This window comes from Durio zibethinus, chromosome 15 (assembly GCF_047325235.1).
Source record: "Durio zibethinus cultivar Kanyao isolate XHJ-2024 chromosome 15, ASM4732523v1, whole genome shotgun sequence".
Classification (NCBI taxonomy): domain Eukaryota; kingdom Viridiplantae; phylum Streptophyta; class Magnoliopsida; order Malvales; family Malvaceae; genus Durio; species Durio zibethinus.
Genome location: NC_143176.1, coordinates 19,676,085 through 19,695,768, shown reverse-complemented (window position 1 = coordinate 19,695,768; position 19,684 = coordinate 19,676,085). Strand labels below are relative to the sequence as shown.

Sequence of the window (19,684 nt, the reverse complement as noted above, 5' to 3'; positions counted from 1 at the left end):
ACAAAAGAAATGATTTATTTGATAAACCAAAACATTAACATTGTGTATCATAATGAAAACTTTCAACTTTTGAGCCTTCAGAAAAAAACTTATTTAAATAATTATGTTAAGTTAAATAATAAAGTTAATTTTAAAAATAATACACATTCAATTTAATAAACTATTTTAATGTATTTAAAATATTGAATCTAGATTTGATTATAAAAAAAAATCATTTAAATAGAGTTTAATTTAAAGGAATATAAACTCTATTTGATAGATAATTTTACCTTTATGGGATGTTATTATAATTCTAATTTATTTACTAAATTAATAAAAATAATAATTTTATTAAAATTAGATAGTGACAGATTTATATTATATATTGACAAATTTTTGTGATGAATTTTTAATAGATTTGTATAAGATTTTCTATATGGCCGTAATAATACTACAATTATGAAAGAAAAATATGATAAAATTGGTAATAAATTTATATTTTATGATGAAATGTAATAAGAAATAGTGACAAAACTAATAATAATATTTTACATGAATGACAAAAAATTATGACAAAACATTGTGATAGAATTTTCAATATTGTGACATAATATTATGAGAGAATATTGTAGCAATGTTTAACATTTAATATTTTAAAAAACTAAAAAATTTCTAAAAAGATTCAAAATTTTTTGTATTAAAAGATTAAATTTTAAATTTCATACAAATACAAAAATTAAATTTCAAATAACATATAGTATAAGGATTAAATTTTAAATTTCTTTTGAGTACTAAGATTATTTACATAATTTAACAATTGATATCATCAATTTCAATTATCACATCAGTAACTTAATACCATATCAAAAAATCAATGTCACGTTAACAAAATTAACAATTATATCAATATTTTTAATGATAAAAAACTAATAAAATTAATGATTGATCTAAAATTATAAAATTAAAATAATTTAAAAATTAAATTTATATAAATTATAATATAAAAACTAAATTTTAAATTTTCACATGAAAACCTTATATAATTTGACCTCTATCGTTCATTCTCTCTTTTCTAACATCCCTAAAACATTCCGAAGCATTAATATCCTAGTCCGCTGCAGAAAGCCAAAATGGTTAGGAGACTGGTGATTCCCACCCACTCATTCTCTCAATCATAACATCACCCAACCACTTTCTTTTCTTTTCCTTTCGTTTCCTCTCTCTCTCTCTCTCTCTCTCTCTCTCTCAGATCGATATACCCACATTTCACAATAAAGAAAAATAATAATAATAAAAAAATAAAATAAAAAATAAGAAACCCACTTGCCTTCCCACTGTCTCCACCCCCACTTCACTTCTCTCTCTCTCCCGACCGGACTAGTCTAATCAGTTTTTTGTTCACTTCTCAAATTCTGTGTCTCAAAATTAATTCATATAAGATAGAAGAAAAAAAAAGCCAATAATTTTCTTCTCCTTTGTCGTCCCAGTTAGTTCTCTTCGTTACTATATTCCTGTTTTTCTTCATCAATTATTTAACCTTGATCCACACTATTTGTATTTCTTTTTCTTTTCCTTGTTCTTGGGGAATACATAATTACAAAACTACTTTTAAGAAAAGAGAGAAAAAGTAAGAAAAAAAAATGTCACTGGACTTGGCATCTGAACGTGTTGTTTATGTTCACTGCAACTTCTGCAACACCATTTTAGCGGTACAGCACTGAATTCTATATTGTTTCTTTCTTTCTTAATTTATCTTTATCTTTTTCTTCTTCCTTTTTTCATGTCTTTTGGAAAGGAGAGCTGAACTGGCCATTACTGGCTTGTTTTATTGTTACGCTTTTGTTAGCCGAAATTATTTTGGTTCTTTTCTTGAAGAGCAAAGTGGGAATTCACCTAAAAAGAGTTACAAATTTGGAAATGATTAATTTTTCTACCCCAATTTATAAAATTTCCTTTTCTGGCAAAATTTTTTCACTTTTCCTATCATGGTTCATGAATCATGAGATTTTCTTGATGAGCTTGGAAAATAGCTCAAAATTCTGTTTCTTATGTTGTATTTTATTAAAAATTCTAGACTGGTTTTGTCTCAGTATGCAACATGAATTCCCATCTAAAACAAGCACAAAGTACTATATATGTGTTTGGAGCACAGTGTGAAAGATTATGGAAGGCCAAGGGAAATTGATGAATTCGAAACCCTTCACAAGAATATTGATCCCTTATAAACAAGCAACTGAAAGCATGGTCAAGTGAGTTGCAATTGTCCAAAAGAGAAGCACATATCCCAAAGACTTCCTGTGGTGATAAAGCTTTTTCAAGATAGCTAGGACTAGGGCTACAGGTAGAGGCATTATTTAGGGTTCTTCCAGGTCAAGGTACAAGTCCAAGATGGAGCTTCTTTTCCTATCTGCCTTTCAAGGTCGTGTACATGGGCATTTCATGTCTGATGTACTACTCCTCTCTAAATCAAACCCACCTACTTCCTTTTTTAGTTTTCCGCTTGAAATCCTCGTTACCAGTAACTTGGTCTTCATTTATCAGCTACACTTTTCTACTACAGCTGCTGCACCAAGATTCACAAGAATCCTTTTTAACAGTTTCAACCTGATGAAAATAGAAATCAAAATATTGTTTTTTAAAGATCTTTTCTCTTCAGGAGGTGGAGGTGGGTGCTACTCTTTCTAAACACCCATGGCACTGAAACAAGGCATCATCTTTTTTTTCCTTTTTTGTGATCGATATATATTCGATATAATATCAAGTTTCTTTTTCATTATTTCGTTGCGTAGTTTCATGTTTCTTTGGCCTTTTAAGTACAAAAAATAGTGTTTTTCTTTCTGTGTACAATGAACTTGTAAAAGAGAGCTGGCAAAGAAAAAAATCATGGCTAGCCATTTTTCCTCTCTTTTTTCAACCCTTCTCTCCTTTCCTTTTCAATTTTCTTTTCCTCCTCATCTCCCAAAAACAAAAGAAAACACCCACAAATTCTTATATCCTAAACATTGTATAAAGATCAGTAAATCGATCACCATTCGTGATTTTTATCTTTTCTTTATTCAATGACCATCTTTGTTAGCTGTGGTTACTGGTCATGGCCTTTATGGTTTCCGTTCCAGTCACGTCCTTTTCATCTCTCGATCTTTCACTCTAGGCTTTAATTATATGTTTTTCTTTTCTATCTTTTATCGTCTCGCTTGCGGTGTCAGGCAGAAAAGTCAGGCGCACCGAAAGGAAAACAGATAATGGGAGAAGTCCTTGTAATTATAGTTATTGCCCATGTTAGCTGTACGAGTGAGCTCTAACACCTGCCATCATTTCGATCTCCCTTGCTTCTTCCCCTTATAAAAAGACCCTCAAAGAAAATTGAAAGCAATACATATTTTTGCAGGGAAAGGATTACTTCATGAATCCTGTTTCTCTTCCTGATCTCTCTCTTCTTCTCCTTTAAGAATTGTACTGGTGGGATTGGGTATTCTGAATATGGCAGATCTGGGAACTATAAAAGGAAAATGTCTGGGATCTTAAAGGATATAAGGCTTGGGACCTTAATTTCTTCTTAGGGTTTGATATTATCGGAAGCAACATTCTTTGAACTATTTGATTATCAAATCTCAGCAGCTTCAACTCTTTCTATGACCAAAAGAAAAATATAGGGTTGCCTGGCTGAAGACAAAACTCAAAAGCGGGAGACATTCTTTGCTTCTGATCAGTTCTCACTAGTTTATTAAGCTTGTAGGGTTGCAGCTGATAACATTTCCTAATGGTAACCTTTGCAGGTTAGCGTTCCTTGCACAAGTTTGTTCAACAATGTGACTGTTAGATGTGGGCATTGTGCCAATCTGCTGTCTGTAAATATGGGAACTTCACTTCAAACAGTTCCCATTCAAGATGCTCAGGTATTTTCAGGTTCTTTTGGCCCCGCTTTTTCTGGGACATTCTTATGACTTCCTGAATATAAAATTAAATACAAGAATAATATAGTAAAGAATGGTAGTAATTAAGACAAGGAATACATTTTTTTCAGTGACCAAAGATTCCAAAGCATATTATTTTATGGGTTCCCAACCCTTCTAGCTGATAAGATACTCTGGTGTTTTCAAAATCCAATATGAAACAATTATTGTTGGTTCAGTTGATTTGACCTCTTTCCTATTCTTATTTCCTCGACTTTTTGTTTCTTTTATAGGTCTTTGGGCTAAATGTGTACTTGTTCTTTCTTTGTATATATGTGCTATTTAAATCAAGGCCAAGGTTTTGCTTCAATAGTCTCTTAAAAAATGCTATTAAAAGCTTGAGGGCAAAAGAAAGGGATTGTTTGTTTGGATATATAATTTACTTTGTTTTGTTTTGAAGGAGTTGCAGAAACAACAGATAAACACAGATCAAGATCATTATCATTCGAATAAGGATAGCGGGTCGTCTTCTAAATGCAACAAGTTTTCTGCCTTTGATTCTGCAGAGGATGAAGCACCTAGAATGCCTCCTATACGCCGTCAGTCTGTCTCTCTATGAGAAATCTATATATATATATATATATATATATATATATTAATATTACATTCAAATGCATTGAGCTAGCTAGGTACCCTCGGTAAATGTTAACATGCATATATAACTGATACCAAAGTGCAGAACCAACTACCTAGGCATTTTTATGATGGATATGGAAAACTCTGAAAAAAAAAATCTCCCTCACAACTGGCAATAGTAAATAATCATGTAGAATCAATCACCACATTGTCAATAGGTGAGCTTTCGCCTTTTAGAATCAGCAGCAACTCATCTGATCTCTTCTCTCCAATCATGGCACCTCCCAAGATGGTGACCATACATGACAAGTTTAAGGCCTTATTAATTTGTAGCAGTTCTCTACAACACCACCCTAAAGGCCTAAACCATAAGAAAGTTGCCCCTATAACATACGTTAAATGATCATATTGCAGTTTGATATGTGTATTTCACAATGAATTCAAAGCAATGCCATTTACCTTTCTGATTTGTTTGCATCTAAAAGGACCATTATTGAGTACCCACGCTGCAAGTCTATACTTGCCTATATTCTGTCAAGATTTCACAGGCGAAAAATGTTGATTGCTTATGCCAATAGAAAATTTTCTACCCTTTTCGTTTATAAGCATCTATGTGCACATCTCTATGATCTTACAAAAATGATTCTTGATCAGAAATTTTAAAACCAGTGGAACCAATGGATAGATTGACATTTGGAATGTTACAGCCTTTCTTGTTTGGATTGTATGAATGGATTACACGATCAGTCCTGGTATCAACTAGATTCAAATCAATCTGCTATTAGTGCCGATACATATTCTGAACAGAATAAAAAAGCATTACATAGAGATGTATTTTATTTGATTAAGCTTGATTATAAGTAGATGTTTAATAAACTATATGATCAATTAATAATGCAGCCCCTGAGAAGAGACAACGTGTTCCTTCTGCATATAACAGGTTCATTAAGTAAGTTTAACCAAAATTTCATGGTTTCTTAATTATGGATCGTAACACCCCCCCCCCCCCCCCTTCTTTTCTCTCTCTCCTCACTTTCCTTTTCCTTTTCTGGGATCTTACATTTTAGGGAGGAAATCCAAAGGATCAAGGCTAGTAATCCTGACATCAGCCATAGGGAAGCATTCAGCACAGCAGCAAAAAATGTAAGTTTCTTTTTTTTTCTAGATTCTGCAAATATATAGATAGAACATACTCATTGCTTACCTAAAGCAATTAATCATAAGCACTCCATTATAAGAAATTCATCATTCCAATTAATATGGTTAGGCCATAATTCCTCCTTCCCCATTCCAGTGTAGTTCTATATGCAGAGAGATTTACTGTGGTTTCTCAGAATGATGGCACAATGTTAGGTCTCTCAACTAACATTAATTCAAGAGTTGTGTTGTTTATACAAACATTCAGGGAACTCATGGTTTTGCTATTAAGGTGTGCATCACTTTTTTTTTTCTGTGGGTGATCAATCTACTTAGTATAGAAAAGCCAATAATTTTTTATATAATTATGCATTATCCTAAATCATTTATGGTCAATAACAATGCATAATATCACCCCAAAAAAATCAGAAACAATCAATATTTAGCTACTCCTTCAATCCAAGATAGTTAACTATCCCCTTTATCTCAAGTTAAATACTATCATTAGACTTATAACATACATTTTTAAGAAAAACTGAGATATTTTATATTAACATTTTAAATTAACATATATAAGAAAAAAGTGAAAAAAAAAAGATAAATCATTGCTGGATACACATAAGAAAAGAATTCGGAAGTTTAAATAATAATAATAATAATAATGATGTGATCTTTCAAAGTAGGAAAGGCCGTCAAACTCTTACATTTTCTATATTTTAAAGCTATGATAGGGTCTAGTAATTGGAAGATAAAGCCTCCAATCATGAATGGTATTAAATGGAGGAGTTCCCTAAAAAACTCCAAGATTTGTGTTCATATACATACTGCTCTAACGGCAAAGCACTAAAGCTTATGTAGAAAACTGATTTAAAACTTATTTAGGATTCATTTTTTGAGGAAAAATCTCAGTAAATGGTTGGTAGTATTAATATATTACAGACATATATTTTAAATTTTTGCAAGATAAAGAATCTTAAGGGGGAAATTTTAACCAAAAGTTTCGGTAGGGTTTAATTTCTATTCATGACAAACTTCTTCTAAGGTGCTATTGAAATGGTTATAAAGTAACTGAGATATATATTATATATCCATTAGAGAAAGGAGATTCTACATTTAAAACCCATTTGGTATCCCTTTGAGAAGAAAGAAAAATTATAATACTCTGCAAGATTTGTTCATGAAAGATAGCTAACTTACCAAACCTATAATAGGGAGACCATGCACTGATTAAGTGATCAGAAAAATGATTGAAACAACCTTTTACAATTAGCTCATGCTTGTAGAGCGGTTGGTCCTCGGTCGTTTATCACAATCAGACCACTGAAAAGGAAAAGCTTCTGACTCAACACCAAAGGTTTAAGAATGCACATTGAGTTTACCACATATTGTTTTGGCAATAATTCAAGCTGGCTACCTGCCTCGATCAAATTGATTACCTCCCCTAATGCCATCCAATTGTATGCGCCTGCTTCAAGTGTTTGAGCCTACTAGTTTTCGTTAGAAATTAACAGGGTTAGAAGCTGTAAGAGATAGGCACAGTTGCGATGCTACTTAATTGGTTATAGTTCATATGGAAGTAAAATGCTGTGTCCACAACTTGTGCTCAAAACTAACGATCATAATTGTTTTTGTTCACATTATTTTACCTTTATTATTAAATTTTAACTGTCAAAAGACAGTCATGGTCGTTCGTCGTGGCCATTGGTTATTGAAAAAGACGGGATTCGAATCCAATTCTTTGAACAAAAGATACACATATGGGCCTATATATCAAGAGTTAAAATACTCAGGTGCTATATACTTTTTCTTATTGAAAAGTGATACTCAATTTTTCCTAAGGATCAATGATTCTCTCCATTACTCCTAACTTGATATATAGGGTGGTTAACCTAGCAAATATATTGTCTTATATATCTAGCTACAAATTAATCCTTCATATGTTTTTTTGTACGTTGGAAACATATGTCTTTCAGAAATTCAGAGGCCCGTGATACATTTTCCTTTTCTTTAGCCAAAACAGAAAAATTATAGGAACATATATAGAGGGTACTGCTGGCTGTTCATGTCCAACCATAAAACTCCAATAGGCAGCATTCATATGCTGGTACTTTGACTAGGATGCTATATATTACCCTAGGCACAAAACAAAGAAAACAAGTGGATGCCTTTGTCTATGTCTTGAGTATATATAGATATCTTCACCTTCTTTCCTTTTCAATATTGATAGTTAAATTAATATACTTATGGATATACTTGCACTAATCCTTTCCCATGTCATATAGTGTAATTAGCAACATTACTGTTTTTGCAGTGGGCACACTTTCCTCACATTCACTATGGGCTAAAGCTGGATGGAAACAAGCAAGCAAAAACGGACCAGGCATTTGCAGGTCAGGGTACTCAAAAGTCTAATGGGTACTACTAAAACACAAGGGCAACCTGTGACTAGAAGCTAGTCATCACTCATCACCATATATGTATAATTACTAGAAGAATTGAGGTTTTGATGAATTAGTCTCCTAAACTAGATTGCAAGGAAGGCCCTCCTGAAAAACCTCACCTTGTTATTATGTATGTTGCTTTTTTCACCTCTTATCATCATCAGAAGTTTCTTTCCCTTCTAGTGATTATTGAATTCAGATCATATATTTTCAAGTAAACAAACATTCCCAGGGAATAATAATATGTGCAATTTCGTTTGATAACAATTATGGCAAAGTCTTAATCTTTCAATCTCTTTGCTCTTTTCCCTCTTTCTTTTTCTCAATTTTCAGAGTGGGCAGCCACCGTCCTTCACTGTATTACTAGCTAGGTAGAGAGGACCACTTAACCAATATGACATTTCATTGATTTAGTGCTGTGCACGAAGTACCATGAGCTCACCCCCATTTCAAGCTGTCGTTTATTATAATGCGTACTTTAGGCTTCTGTTTGAGCCAAACTCATCAGCATCTTGGAGGGAAATAGAGCTCTGAATTGATAAATAAAGATTTTAAGTTAGCTCTTCAAAAAAAAAAAAAAAGTTAGGATAAAGTAATAACATTTGCATGGACGGATGACAGAATGATATACAGTTCTTTTCGCATGTGTTCAACCTGTCATGTTCAGAGCTCAAATCAAATCTTTAGAAAATTTTGAGAGATGACCAAAAATAATAGTAGTTTGTAGTATTTGTTGTTTTTTTTTTCACCGAATTTGAGGCACAAAAATCATGCAGAAAGATTTACAACAATACAATACATAAACACCACCTTGGGATACACAAACAACTTTTATAATGCTTTGGTTGGCCAACCAAACCATACAAATATTCTTCAAGGGAGACTGCATGCTCTTCCTTGATTGTGCCTTACTTTCTCATTTTCTTTCCCTGAAAGACCTCAGCAGCCTTTGAATGAAAACCCTCGACTTTTACTTAGTTTTTGTCACCCTTTTTCTTCTTGGGGCAAGCTTCAAATTGGGGAATAGAAATTGATTTTTTTTTTTAATATAGGAGAAATATACATATATAACTACTATTATATCCGCCATTGAGATAATTATCTTGAATTCGAGTTTTATTGATAAATTATTTGTTGCCACTAATACATTCATTGAATGCAAATCTTTATAATGTATCTTATATCTTGTTTTTGCTTATATTAGAATTTAAATTTTAAATCTATTATACGCATCTTTTAAAAGAAGTTGTATGTACGGACTAAAGGGATTCAACAATCAATTTACATATTATGACAAGGAATCTCTTCCAAACAAGCTCCAAATATTTGCATACATAAGTCTATTGCTTGTGTCACATTGCCCCTTTTGCAGGGTAACCATATAGTCTATAGCATTCACTTGTTTCTACATTTCAGTAAAAAAAAGGAATCGTTAACAGTCAACCCAAAGAAACAGCAAAAAAAACCACTTGATGTCTGATCAACAACGCTATTAGTGAGTGATGCTGGCCTCCAGGATTGGTGCAGATTACTTAAACTTCAGTCACTTTCTTATTATAAAAAAACAAAATCAACTTAATCAATGTTTAAATTAAGCATTAATGATTTGTAATCTTTTTACTCTCATATTCCCTACTTCTAATTAAGTTGAACCTCTTCTGTCACGCTGAGGTCATGAAAACCCTAGCATCAACCAATACCATTGTCAATGGTTGATTCCCCTAAAGAAAAAGAACAATTTTTTTAAAAGAGAACAATAAAGCTAGAAAAATGGGGTCCCTTTGCATGGTGCAATCCCCACTATAGAACAGTACACTTTACTTGATGCCCCTCCAAATGGCCAAATCGAGCCTTGATAAAGTGGGGACTGTGACTTTACCAAACATGCATGGCCTTGGTATGTGTTAATATATACAGCGTGCCTTCTCTACACTAAAATTTGTAGTTGCCAAAAGGAAAAAACGAAAGACAAAGGCCTAGAGAAAGTTCTCTCGCCTGAGGCCTAGAGAAAGTTTAAGAAGGCGTAATCTGGTGTAAATGTAAGTGGGGTTTGTCTAGTGGGATAGGAATTAATAGTACAGAATCTGTAATGTCAAATCATGTAGTCGGTATTTTGGTAGTTTGTATGTGTTGGATTTTTTTTCAGTTATTTAATATTACTATAACATAAAAGAAAATTGTGGGATTAGGCTGACATATGCGTGGAATGAGAGATGATAGGGTTATAGCTATCTGTTTCTATCTTTCTCTGCGGAGTGGTCCTTGGATTAGAAACAGGAACGGTAAGAGCTGCTGCCTTTTGTGCAGCAGGCTGCAGGCAGCAGCAGAAGAGTGAGTAAGTGAGTGAGTGACATAATCTTTTCTTATCGCCGATTTTAATGCTGGGAAGATACTTTGAGATTTCCCACTTCAAATATGATGACAATCCTTTTTTTTTTCATTTACCCCACATCAGAACTCCCTCCCTACGATACATGCGATCCCTGATTTCCTACATTATTTAGCTCCATGCATCACCACTTCACCATGCATCTCATTCCTTCTCTCTTTCAACGTTTTTTTGGCTCAAAATCTCAATAATTAACTATTCATTTTACACTATAATCTTTTTAAACTAAATTTTGATCTAAAATATATTAAATTTTAATTAATAAAAGTTCGAATATGATAATGTTAATGTAAATTCTTAATTTTACAATCAAAATTAAATAATTGATACATGTTTTATTTTTTTAATTAATTTTTTATTTTTTAAATATACTCTAAAACAATATGTATTACTCTCTTAATTCTATCCATAGAACTTAAAATTTTCATTTATAATAGATGAAATAATTTAATGAAGCTGAAAGAATATTAGATTTCGTATGTAAAGGAGAAAGATGTTATCTGTCCATTAATTCCGACTATATTTGGCTTATATATATATATATATATATATATATATTTAGTGAAGGTGGAAATTTGTCTATACTTTTGTAAGCAAACAATTTTTCATGTATATACTAAGTTGAAGTACTTGGAAAAATCTCATAATAAACTGCCATGTAAGACAATTAGTGGGAATGAGAAGCTATCAAATCCTTTTGTTTTAGATTTTCCCCTGGATGAATTTTTTTTGGTAATTTGATGCCTACAGCTACTATCAAATCATGATTGTTTCATGCATGCAAATTTACTAGCCTTAAGATTTCCTTTAAAAAAGTCTTTGTACAGTGATTTCTTAACAAATTGATATTGATCAAGTTATCAAGTGAGCAAATTAATTAATCAAAGCAAAAGAAGGAATTGCCTGCCTTCCCAATTTCTTCTAGTTCAGAAAATACTTATCAAGTTGACACCATGATATCTTTGGCTTTTTTTTTTTTTTTTCAAAAATTAGAGAGTTTGCTTTTGATACATTGATAGTAAAATTTTTTAACTTTATGAGTGAAAATAAAATACCGTCATATATTTCACTTTTTTAATTAATTTTTTTATTTTTTAATATATTCTAAGATATATGAGTCATCTTGAAAATCTCATTTGTAGAGTTTAAAAATTTTACTAATGGTGAATAAGATAATTTTTCTTAAATTAATTACAACATAGAAAAACTTGGATTGTTTTTAGCAATTGAGTTTAAACATGTAACAACAAAAAAAAAAAGGTATCTTAGAGAGGATGCATCTTAATCAGCCAACTAATTTTAGAATAATTCCATTCTTCTTCCAATATGTTATTGTCCAATTAATGTTGGACGAAACCTTGTTCTATCCAATGAAAATTTGCTTACTTTAAACATTATATGACTCTAATTAGTTAACCAATGTTTAAAAAGGTTTGTTAGATGCTTGTTGAAATTGGAGAATCAATTCTCACTGCCTTGAACCAGTCCAAGCACATGCAATTCTTTTATCCCATCTGTCATCTGGGGTCGTTCAAAAACATGCAACATGGGTTTGCAAATTAAAACAATTCTCAACACTGACCTGTAATGAGGAAACCCACAGCATTTCTCACCAGGACAACTTCACGTGATTAAGGAACATTTTTCCTTTTTCACATTTCAAACGCTATAAATTGAAGTCTTTTCCCTTTTGGACCCCACATTCAGGATCATACCATAAATTTTCAATTTCAGTCTTTTTTTTTTTTTTTTTTGGTTTCATTTGTTTCATCTTCTCTTTAATCCAATGCAAAGAGATAAGGAATTGATAATACAAGAAGCAATTTGATAAGACAGATGGAAAGAGAGAAAAAAACTTTTTAATCTTGAGATTCATAATAAACTCAATTATTATTAGATTTTTTTTCTTTTTTTCATCAAATATGGTATAAAGTTGAATATAAAATTTAAATCAATTTGTTCATAAAACTATTTTTAAATAATAATATTCAATAAATCTAAAATTCGATTTCTAATATTTAAAATCCTTTTCTCCTATATCATATTGCCATCTGTAAATAAATTGTGTGAAGGTCAAAACTTAATTTCAATGGAAACTGCTATTAGGCTGAAGTGAGTGAGAACTGAGAAACAAGGACCACAGCGACTGAGCAAAATGTGACCAAAGGTTAATGGTCCTAGAGTAAACAGGGCTCGTGCGCATGGTACGGTACCATGGTACTACAATTATCAGAGAGTCAGGTCACATCTCACACAAATATGGGAAGAGAGGAGATGTGGTCCACCATTCTAACAAAACTCAGTCAGAAAAGAGACGATATCTTCCCTATCTCATCCTGCACAAGGTCAATAAAAATGTCTCCCGCCAGCTTTCCCGTTTTTTTTTTTTTTTCCCTGAAATTTACTTAATAGTTCTCTTCAATTTACATCAAAATTCCATTCTCCCCCAAAGTAAATGATTTTTTTTAGTTTTTATATAAAAATAATTAAATTTTAGTTATATAAAGAGAAAATTGTCTTAAATTTTTTTCTATTTTCCTTTATTTTTTTATAAATTATTTTCTTTATTTCTTATCAAATGTACAGTGAAAATAAGTGGTAATCTTATTTGTTTTTCCTTAGTGATTTTAGTTGACAAAATAAATGGATCTTCATTATAGGATCATATCACATTACTAATAATGGCAATTTGCCTTGGTTTTTCTTAACACTTTTTTCTTGATAATTCAATGAGGATCATCTTAACCCATGAATATCCTTCTCAACAAGTCTATAACTCACTTTAATTTATATAACTTGGAATATTTAATCTTAACAATATATATATATATATAGTGAGAGGAAAAAAGAGTAAGTTAAAATGGTGTCAGAAAAAAAATATTTTCTCACTTTTTTTTAGCACATATGAGGTACAAGACAAAAATGGGATATTAATATCAGAAATTTGAGGAAAAAAAAGGCAAAAATATAAGGAAAGACGAAAGAAAGAGAATAGGGATTCATAATTCTTACCATAATAACATTAAATGATATTAATAACAGAAATGAGCTCAAAGAAAATGAATATAGACTTTTCCAGATATGAATCATAACAAGAAACCAGCAGGTGGCATAGAACTGCAGAAAATAGATCATAAAATTCAGGATAGCATACATGGGATATCCATCAGAACCATACCTGGTGGATGCAGCTAACGAAAGTTAATCTAAGAAATTCAGTAGTAACGTGAACCAGTATCATATACACGGCCCCCGGGGTATGAACCTCTAGGTTCAAAACCATGATCTCTGGCACCCCCAAGAAACCGAGCCCTCTCCCTGTAGGAGTCGAAATTATCAGAGTTATAGCCTCGATGTCCATCTCCAACAGCAGCTGAACCTGAAACACCACTGTAACCATGAGGATTACCGGTTGGAATGGTATCAGCTGGAGCCATGCTGCTATGAGGATAATGGTCCATCATCAATTGCTGGTATTGTTGTTGGCGTACAAGAGATTCCTTTCGCAAGAAATCATCTCTGCGACTAGTGTGCCGTGTTCGAAGTGCTGCTAACTGTTCCTGATACTGAGTATTGATTGCATTTATTTTCTGAAATTTAAAAAAAAAAATATTACAACCATGCAAGTCTATGTGACATTCTTGAACACAAGGTTGAGCAAGGGATATCTAAGAGGAGGAAAGAAGGGCATAAGAATAAAATGCATATACTTTTGCTTCATTAAATACTTGAGCTTTCGTGAGAAGGCATCATTTACTTTAGATAAGTTGCCTTGCCAGCTTAGATTCGAAGCAAATCCAAGAAGCTAGAGCATGGCCACAGAAGAGAACTTCTTAAATTCACACTATTACATTAAGCCAATCTTTAACAAAGGTGGAAAATATATATGACTAGTTTGTACATATAAACAGCCATCCTGAATAACAGCAAGTACAGACCATAAAGTTTCATATTCTAATATCTGTAACTGCCCAAGCAAAGGAGAAAGTACTGAACCTAAAACATTAGGATGGTTTTTCATTTTTTTTGGACAAAACTTTTTCTTTTAGAACTCCACTTTTGTTTGCTTAGGAAAAACCAAGCAAACATTGTATGGAAGAGGTTTCTTGTTGGTAGAAATTGGCTTTGCAAAAAAGACAAAGATATGGAAGCAGATAATATTGAGAACATGAAGCAAAATTAATTATAAACTAACCTCCCTATGTCTAATATTTTCTGCGTCCTCAGCATCATTCTGTTCTTTAGCAAGCATCATTATGTCATCAAGGAATTTCTTCTCAAGACCCTCCAAAGTTTGTGGCAAAAGATTTTGCTCATAGCCAACTTCCATATTTTCATCATGCGGTCGAGATCTGGGATCAGCATTTTGTTTTTCTAAAGATAGTTTGGGATCTGGCCTCTGACCCTGGAAATAAGTTCTTGATCCATCAGTCCCTTGGCCTATATCACATTAAACAGCTGCAATAAGAACAGGGATCCAATATAGATCTTATAAGTAAAGCTAAGAACTTATTTTCAAGCATGAAAAGGAATAGATATCAAATATGTAGAAACAAAACTAAGCAATTCACAGTTTAATTTTTCATAGTTAATTTTACCATTATAATGAGGCCATCTCATAGATGCCCTAGTATCAAATGAAGCAAAGTCATCCATTCTTGCACCCATATTTCCATTTCTTTAAGAATACAAATATACAGATCTAGGAAAATAGTACTAGAATGGCCCCAATCAATCACAGCACTTGTACAGAATACTAGGACTAAAATGAAAGAGTTTCAAGAAATTCAATTGTCTCCGAAACTGAACTACATCCCTAGCTTTATTTATTAATTTCTGTTATCTCTCACCTAGAACGCTTATTAAGAAAATAAATAGAGGCCTATTATTTAGGAGGAGAAACACACAGTATGGGGAACAGAAACAATGATTAGAAGGATAATACACTATGAGAAACCAGTCAATGAGACTGAAAGAGCAACTACCTATACTCCAAAAGGTCACATAACTTGGTCACAGGCTCTAAGAGCACATATTATACATAAGGTCCCCTCTTCAGTGACACTTGCACATAATTGTCAAAGAATGTTGCAGGATGATAAAGACCCTTCTCAAAAAGAACATGCACTAAACCAGAAAGCAACAGAATGAAAGGGACAATAGAAACATTTATATATGTAAACATGAATGCTTTAACATCTTAAGCGAGCAATTATCTTTCATTTTAATAAGTATGCTCCAAACCTCTTTTTTCCAAGGAGAAAATGAGGCAAATATCGCAACATTTCATTTTTCTATGGTTAACAGGCCATTATAATGGCTGTAGTTGAACTCAAATTTATATCTATAAGCACCAGAAGCACGCTGCACAATTCTAAACCTATGCAAAAACATTAAAAGAAGAAGAAGATGATGATGAAATTGGAATCAGTTTCTAAATATAACAAGGAGTAACCTCTCAGTTTTGGAGTAAAAACAAAAGAAAAACATATTGTACATTTATTTTAATTACAAGTGTAGAAAGCATCCTTAACAAGATGGTTAAGCAAATATGCCAAATTACAAATTGCAGAAGTGCATGTCATAACCCACATTTAACATTGGTGGTACAAATGGAATTTCCTTGTTTATAAAATTGTAATTTACACTCAATGATGGGTTCTCCACACCATTTCTTTCTCTTTTTTATAAAATAGACAATGGACAGATAACAAGATTAATGAGCATACACAACAAGGCATGGAACCGCTAGTTATGACAAACATATTCAGAAAGAGGAAGAGTGTCCAAAAACAGAGGAAGAGTGTCCAAAAACAATCTTACCTTCATTGAACATTTTTGCTGCCAATGGATTTGATACTTTTGATTCCTCTCTTTCCCACCTCCACTGTCCATCTGATTTTGGGGTAACATATGGCTGATCCCTCTCAGGAGTGAATGCTTCTAGTTGTCCTTGAAAATGACCAGACTTCTGCTCCATTCTCTGTGCAGGCATATGCTGCATCTGAGAAGAGACATATGCGTTGCCACCAGAGTCAGCATACTGTCCCTGCCGTCTCATCACTGTTACTTAGAAATCACCTTCAAGTTGAACCTGACAAGCATGAGAGCAACCGCAATCAAAATCTCGTAATTTCACAAGAAATGGACTCAAGTAATTCAACCACTAAATAGTAATAAGTTCTTGCGTAAAGGGGGGCTAAATTTTAAGTCAAATTGGTAGATCCCTATCCACTTATCCATAACTATAAGTCTTTAATAATAAGTGAGGCACTATCTGAAAGATTGAAACATCATATTGAAATCTGGGAGCATCCATTACAAATTTTAAGTTTCTCACAACAAAAAGTGATATTTTCTCACATCTAATAAATATCTAATTTTGCATAATCTTATATTCGAGTTGGGCCTCTCTACTTAAAGCCAATTGGTTTAAGTTAGATGCTTAACACAAAGCAAGGCATAAGAGCTACATGCTAATACTATCAGCTATTGGAACAATAAAAATTGAAAAAATAAATAAATAAATGCCAGGTAAATAATTTATAAGAAAGTAGCAACATAATAACCCTAATCCAAAAATACATGCCAAGCTGAAGTTGAACTTAATACAAATCAACTACTGAACTAACAGCTTTTCATGGGTAAAATTATTTCCCTATGAATAAAAACATCTGCCAAGAATTCCAAAACATAGTCCTTTATTAATAAAGTTTTAATACTAACAATCCTAAAGCTACATACTTGCAGTCGAAATACACACTAAGAGGCATTTAAACAGAAAAAAAAAAAGAAAAAAGGAAAAAAGATACGCATATTTTCAAATCCCAAGGAAAAAATTCACCAGAATTTGACTATAAATACCTTACTCACCAATGTAATAATATTAATATCGCAGGCAAATTTTTTAATGTAAGAAAAAGAAAAAGGATTATGTTTAGAACCACTAAAAATGAAAGGAATCATAAATATATATTAAACTAAAAAAAACAAAAAATCTTACTTTTGATTTGTTCTGTATTATCTTCTTTCTTTCTTTCTTTCTTTTTTTTCGTTTTTCGACAGGGGGAGTGAAGCGGAGAAGGGCAGCTCCAGGGCTCCTTTTCCCAAACTTAAATCCAGGACGGTTTATCATTGGAATGGGTGGGTTTTCTAATATGGGCTGATTTGGGCAGTGAGTGGAGAAATAGGACGGGCCTGCTTCAGGCACTGATCGTCGAGCAAGCCTATAATAACAATGTTAAAAGTCCTCATTGCAGATCTCTTATGTATACACCCTTATATAAAAGAGGGTCCCTTAAGTTATCTTACCAAAAACAATTTTTTTTTTATAATGCTACATCGTTTAAGGCAGGGAGGGGGGTTTTTTTAGTTGGAAATTAGTTTTGTCGTTTTGGTAAGGGAGAGTTTCCTCTGTTTAGAGCGCGTATGGCAGAAGTTTTTTCTGCTTCTTACAAGTGTTTCATTTTTTTCTTACAGTTGTTTTTGGTGTTTTTTCTTTGACAGTTGTCTTTGACTGCAAGACATTTAAAGTCAAGTTTTGAAATTTACGTTTATGGGTTTTCATTGCAAAGCTGTTACATAAGGTTTGGTTTGTAATTTTTTTTGTTCTTCTTTTTTTTTATTATTTTTTGCTAAAATTTATTTTTTTTGTTGATTTTGATGTTATATACTTTTATGTTGAATGAAGTTTGGATCTTGTGATTTTCGGGATTACATGTTTTTTATGTGTTTTTTTTAATTATTTGTCTTTGCATTTGGATTGTTTTTTTTTTTTTTTGGATTTTCATTGTTGTTTTAGATTTTGCTTTTATGTTTTTGGTTGAAATATATATTTTGGGTAAAACATAAAAACTGAGTTGTTTGTATTTATAATCAGAAGATCATTGTAGTTTATGAATAATGTGTATGGGTTTTTGGATGCCTCTATTTTACTTATTATGATGTCAAATAAAAAAATTATTACTTTTACTAAAAAATTAAAAAGATATTCCTTTTCTTTATATCATCAAAAACTCTATTAGTATATTCTCCATTATTTGTTATCTATGCAGATATTATAACACAAAAGGTGAAAAAAACTTTGCTACTATCTTCCCCATTGTTTGCTGTTTATGCTATTTTTATAACACAAAAAGTAATACAACCAAGATATTTGAAGCCAAATAACCCCAAACATCTATAGTCCCAAAAATAGTCTCAAACATCATAAGCTCAAAAATAAAGACAGGTGTTAAATCAATAAACAGTTTGTGATTATTTTATTGTTTTATTAAATTATCTATTTTGGTTTTGTTTGTAAGATTAGTGGATTATCATAATATTTCATATATGTGAGAATAGCAGGTTTTATAAAATAATCATGTTTAATGTAAATAATATAAATGATTATTGAATGATGATTTTAATCATATAAAAAATTTGCATTGTTACTTACTGTTATGTTTCTTTTTCCCATATTTCATTGTTGTTACCATGTGAATTTATAATGTTGAATTTCTTCTAGGGATTATTTTAAATCTTACGAGTTATTAGGAAAATTGTTAATATCTTAATTATTAGAATGTAAGTTTAGTGGATTCTTCTTATATCATAAACAGTATATATAAACTATTTTATATCAATAACTTTTGATTAAAATTAGCAATTTATTTACTATGCAGTTTTTTTTTTACATATATTATTGTTGAATTATGTTGTTCATTAATCATTTTTTTTTTTTTTTTTGTATTTGGTTAATGGCTGTTGAAAAGATTTTATGTTTTTTTGTAGGTACTCTGTTGCTATTAGGTTGTCTCCGTGTGTGACGTGAGTTTTAGGTTTTGGTTTTGTTATTTCATAAACAGTGATTTAGATTTACTGCTCTCATGGATTAACTGCTGGTATCCCCAAGTGCCCACATCTTCAAGATCAACGTCTCTGGTAATTTCTTAATTCCTCTCATCTCTTTAATTTCTTTTTCTTTTTTTTTTTTTTGCTTTTCTTTGATTGTTGGAATATACAACTGCATATAAATAATCGGATACAACAATGAGGACGTAAAAGTGCAGATAAAATATGGGCATTTTTTTGGTATGGTCCTTTTGCCCATTCTTTGATTTGCTCCATCGAATTTTTATTTTTATTTTTTTGGGTTTTAGGGTTTTATAGCTTAGATTTTGTTTTTTTTTTTTTTTTTTTTTTAGTATTGTTGGTTTATTTATTTTTTA

General features: G+C 31.8%; 2 protein-coding genes across 3 annotated transcripts; one reads left to right on the top strand and one right to left on the bottom strand.

Annotated features, from left to right (window-relative positions):
• The first annotated feature begins 1,190 nt into the window (after positions 1–1,190).
• LOC111302052 (putative axial regulator YABBY 2) lies at positions 1,191–8,261 on the top strand. Of its 2 annotated transcripts, none has more exons than XM_022897987.2 (6): positions 1,191–1,688; positions 3,756–3,875; positions 4,333–4,471; positions 5,409–5,457; positions 5,576–5,651; positions 7,957–8,261. In XM_022897987.2, the coding sequence occupies exons 1-6, from the start codon at positions 1,620–1,622 to the stop codon at positions 8,068–8,070; spliced, it is 567 nt and encodes a 188-aa protein (XP_022753722.1). In that variant the 5' UTR covers positions 1,191–1,619; the 3' UTR covers positions 8,071–8,261. The 2 variants fall into 2 exon arrangements, with proteins under 2 accessions (XP_022753722.1, XP_089600846.1); XM_089744720.1 differs by having other exon boundaries at positions 1,482–1,688; positions 4,342–4,471.
• A 5,206-nt stretch (positions 8,262–13,467) lies between these two features.
• On the bottom strand, positions 13,468–17,626 carry LOC111302051 (uncharacterized). Its single transcript, XM_022897986.2, has 4 exons — positions 17,479–17,626; positions 16,299–16,569; positions 14,671–14,915; positions 13,468–14,065 (listed from the first exon to the last, which is right to left on the bottom strand). Exons 2-4 carry the CDS (start codon positions 16,534–16,536, stop codon positions 13,691–13,693), a joined length of 858 nt encoding a protein of 285 aa, XP_022753721.1. The 5' UTR covers positions 16,537–16,569; positions 17,479–17,626; the 3' UTR covers positions 13,468–13,690.
• Between the last annotated feature and the right edge of the window lie 2,058 nt (positions 17,627–19,684).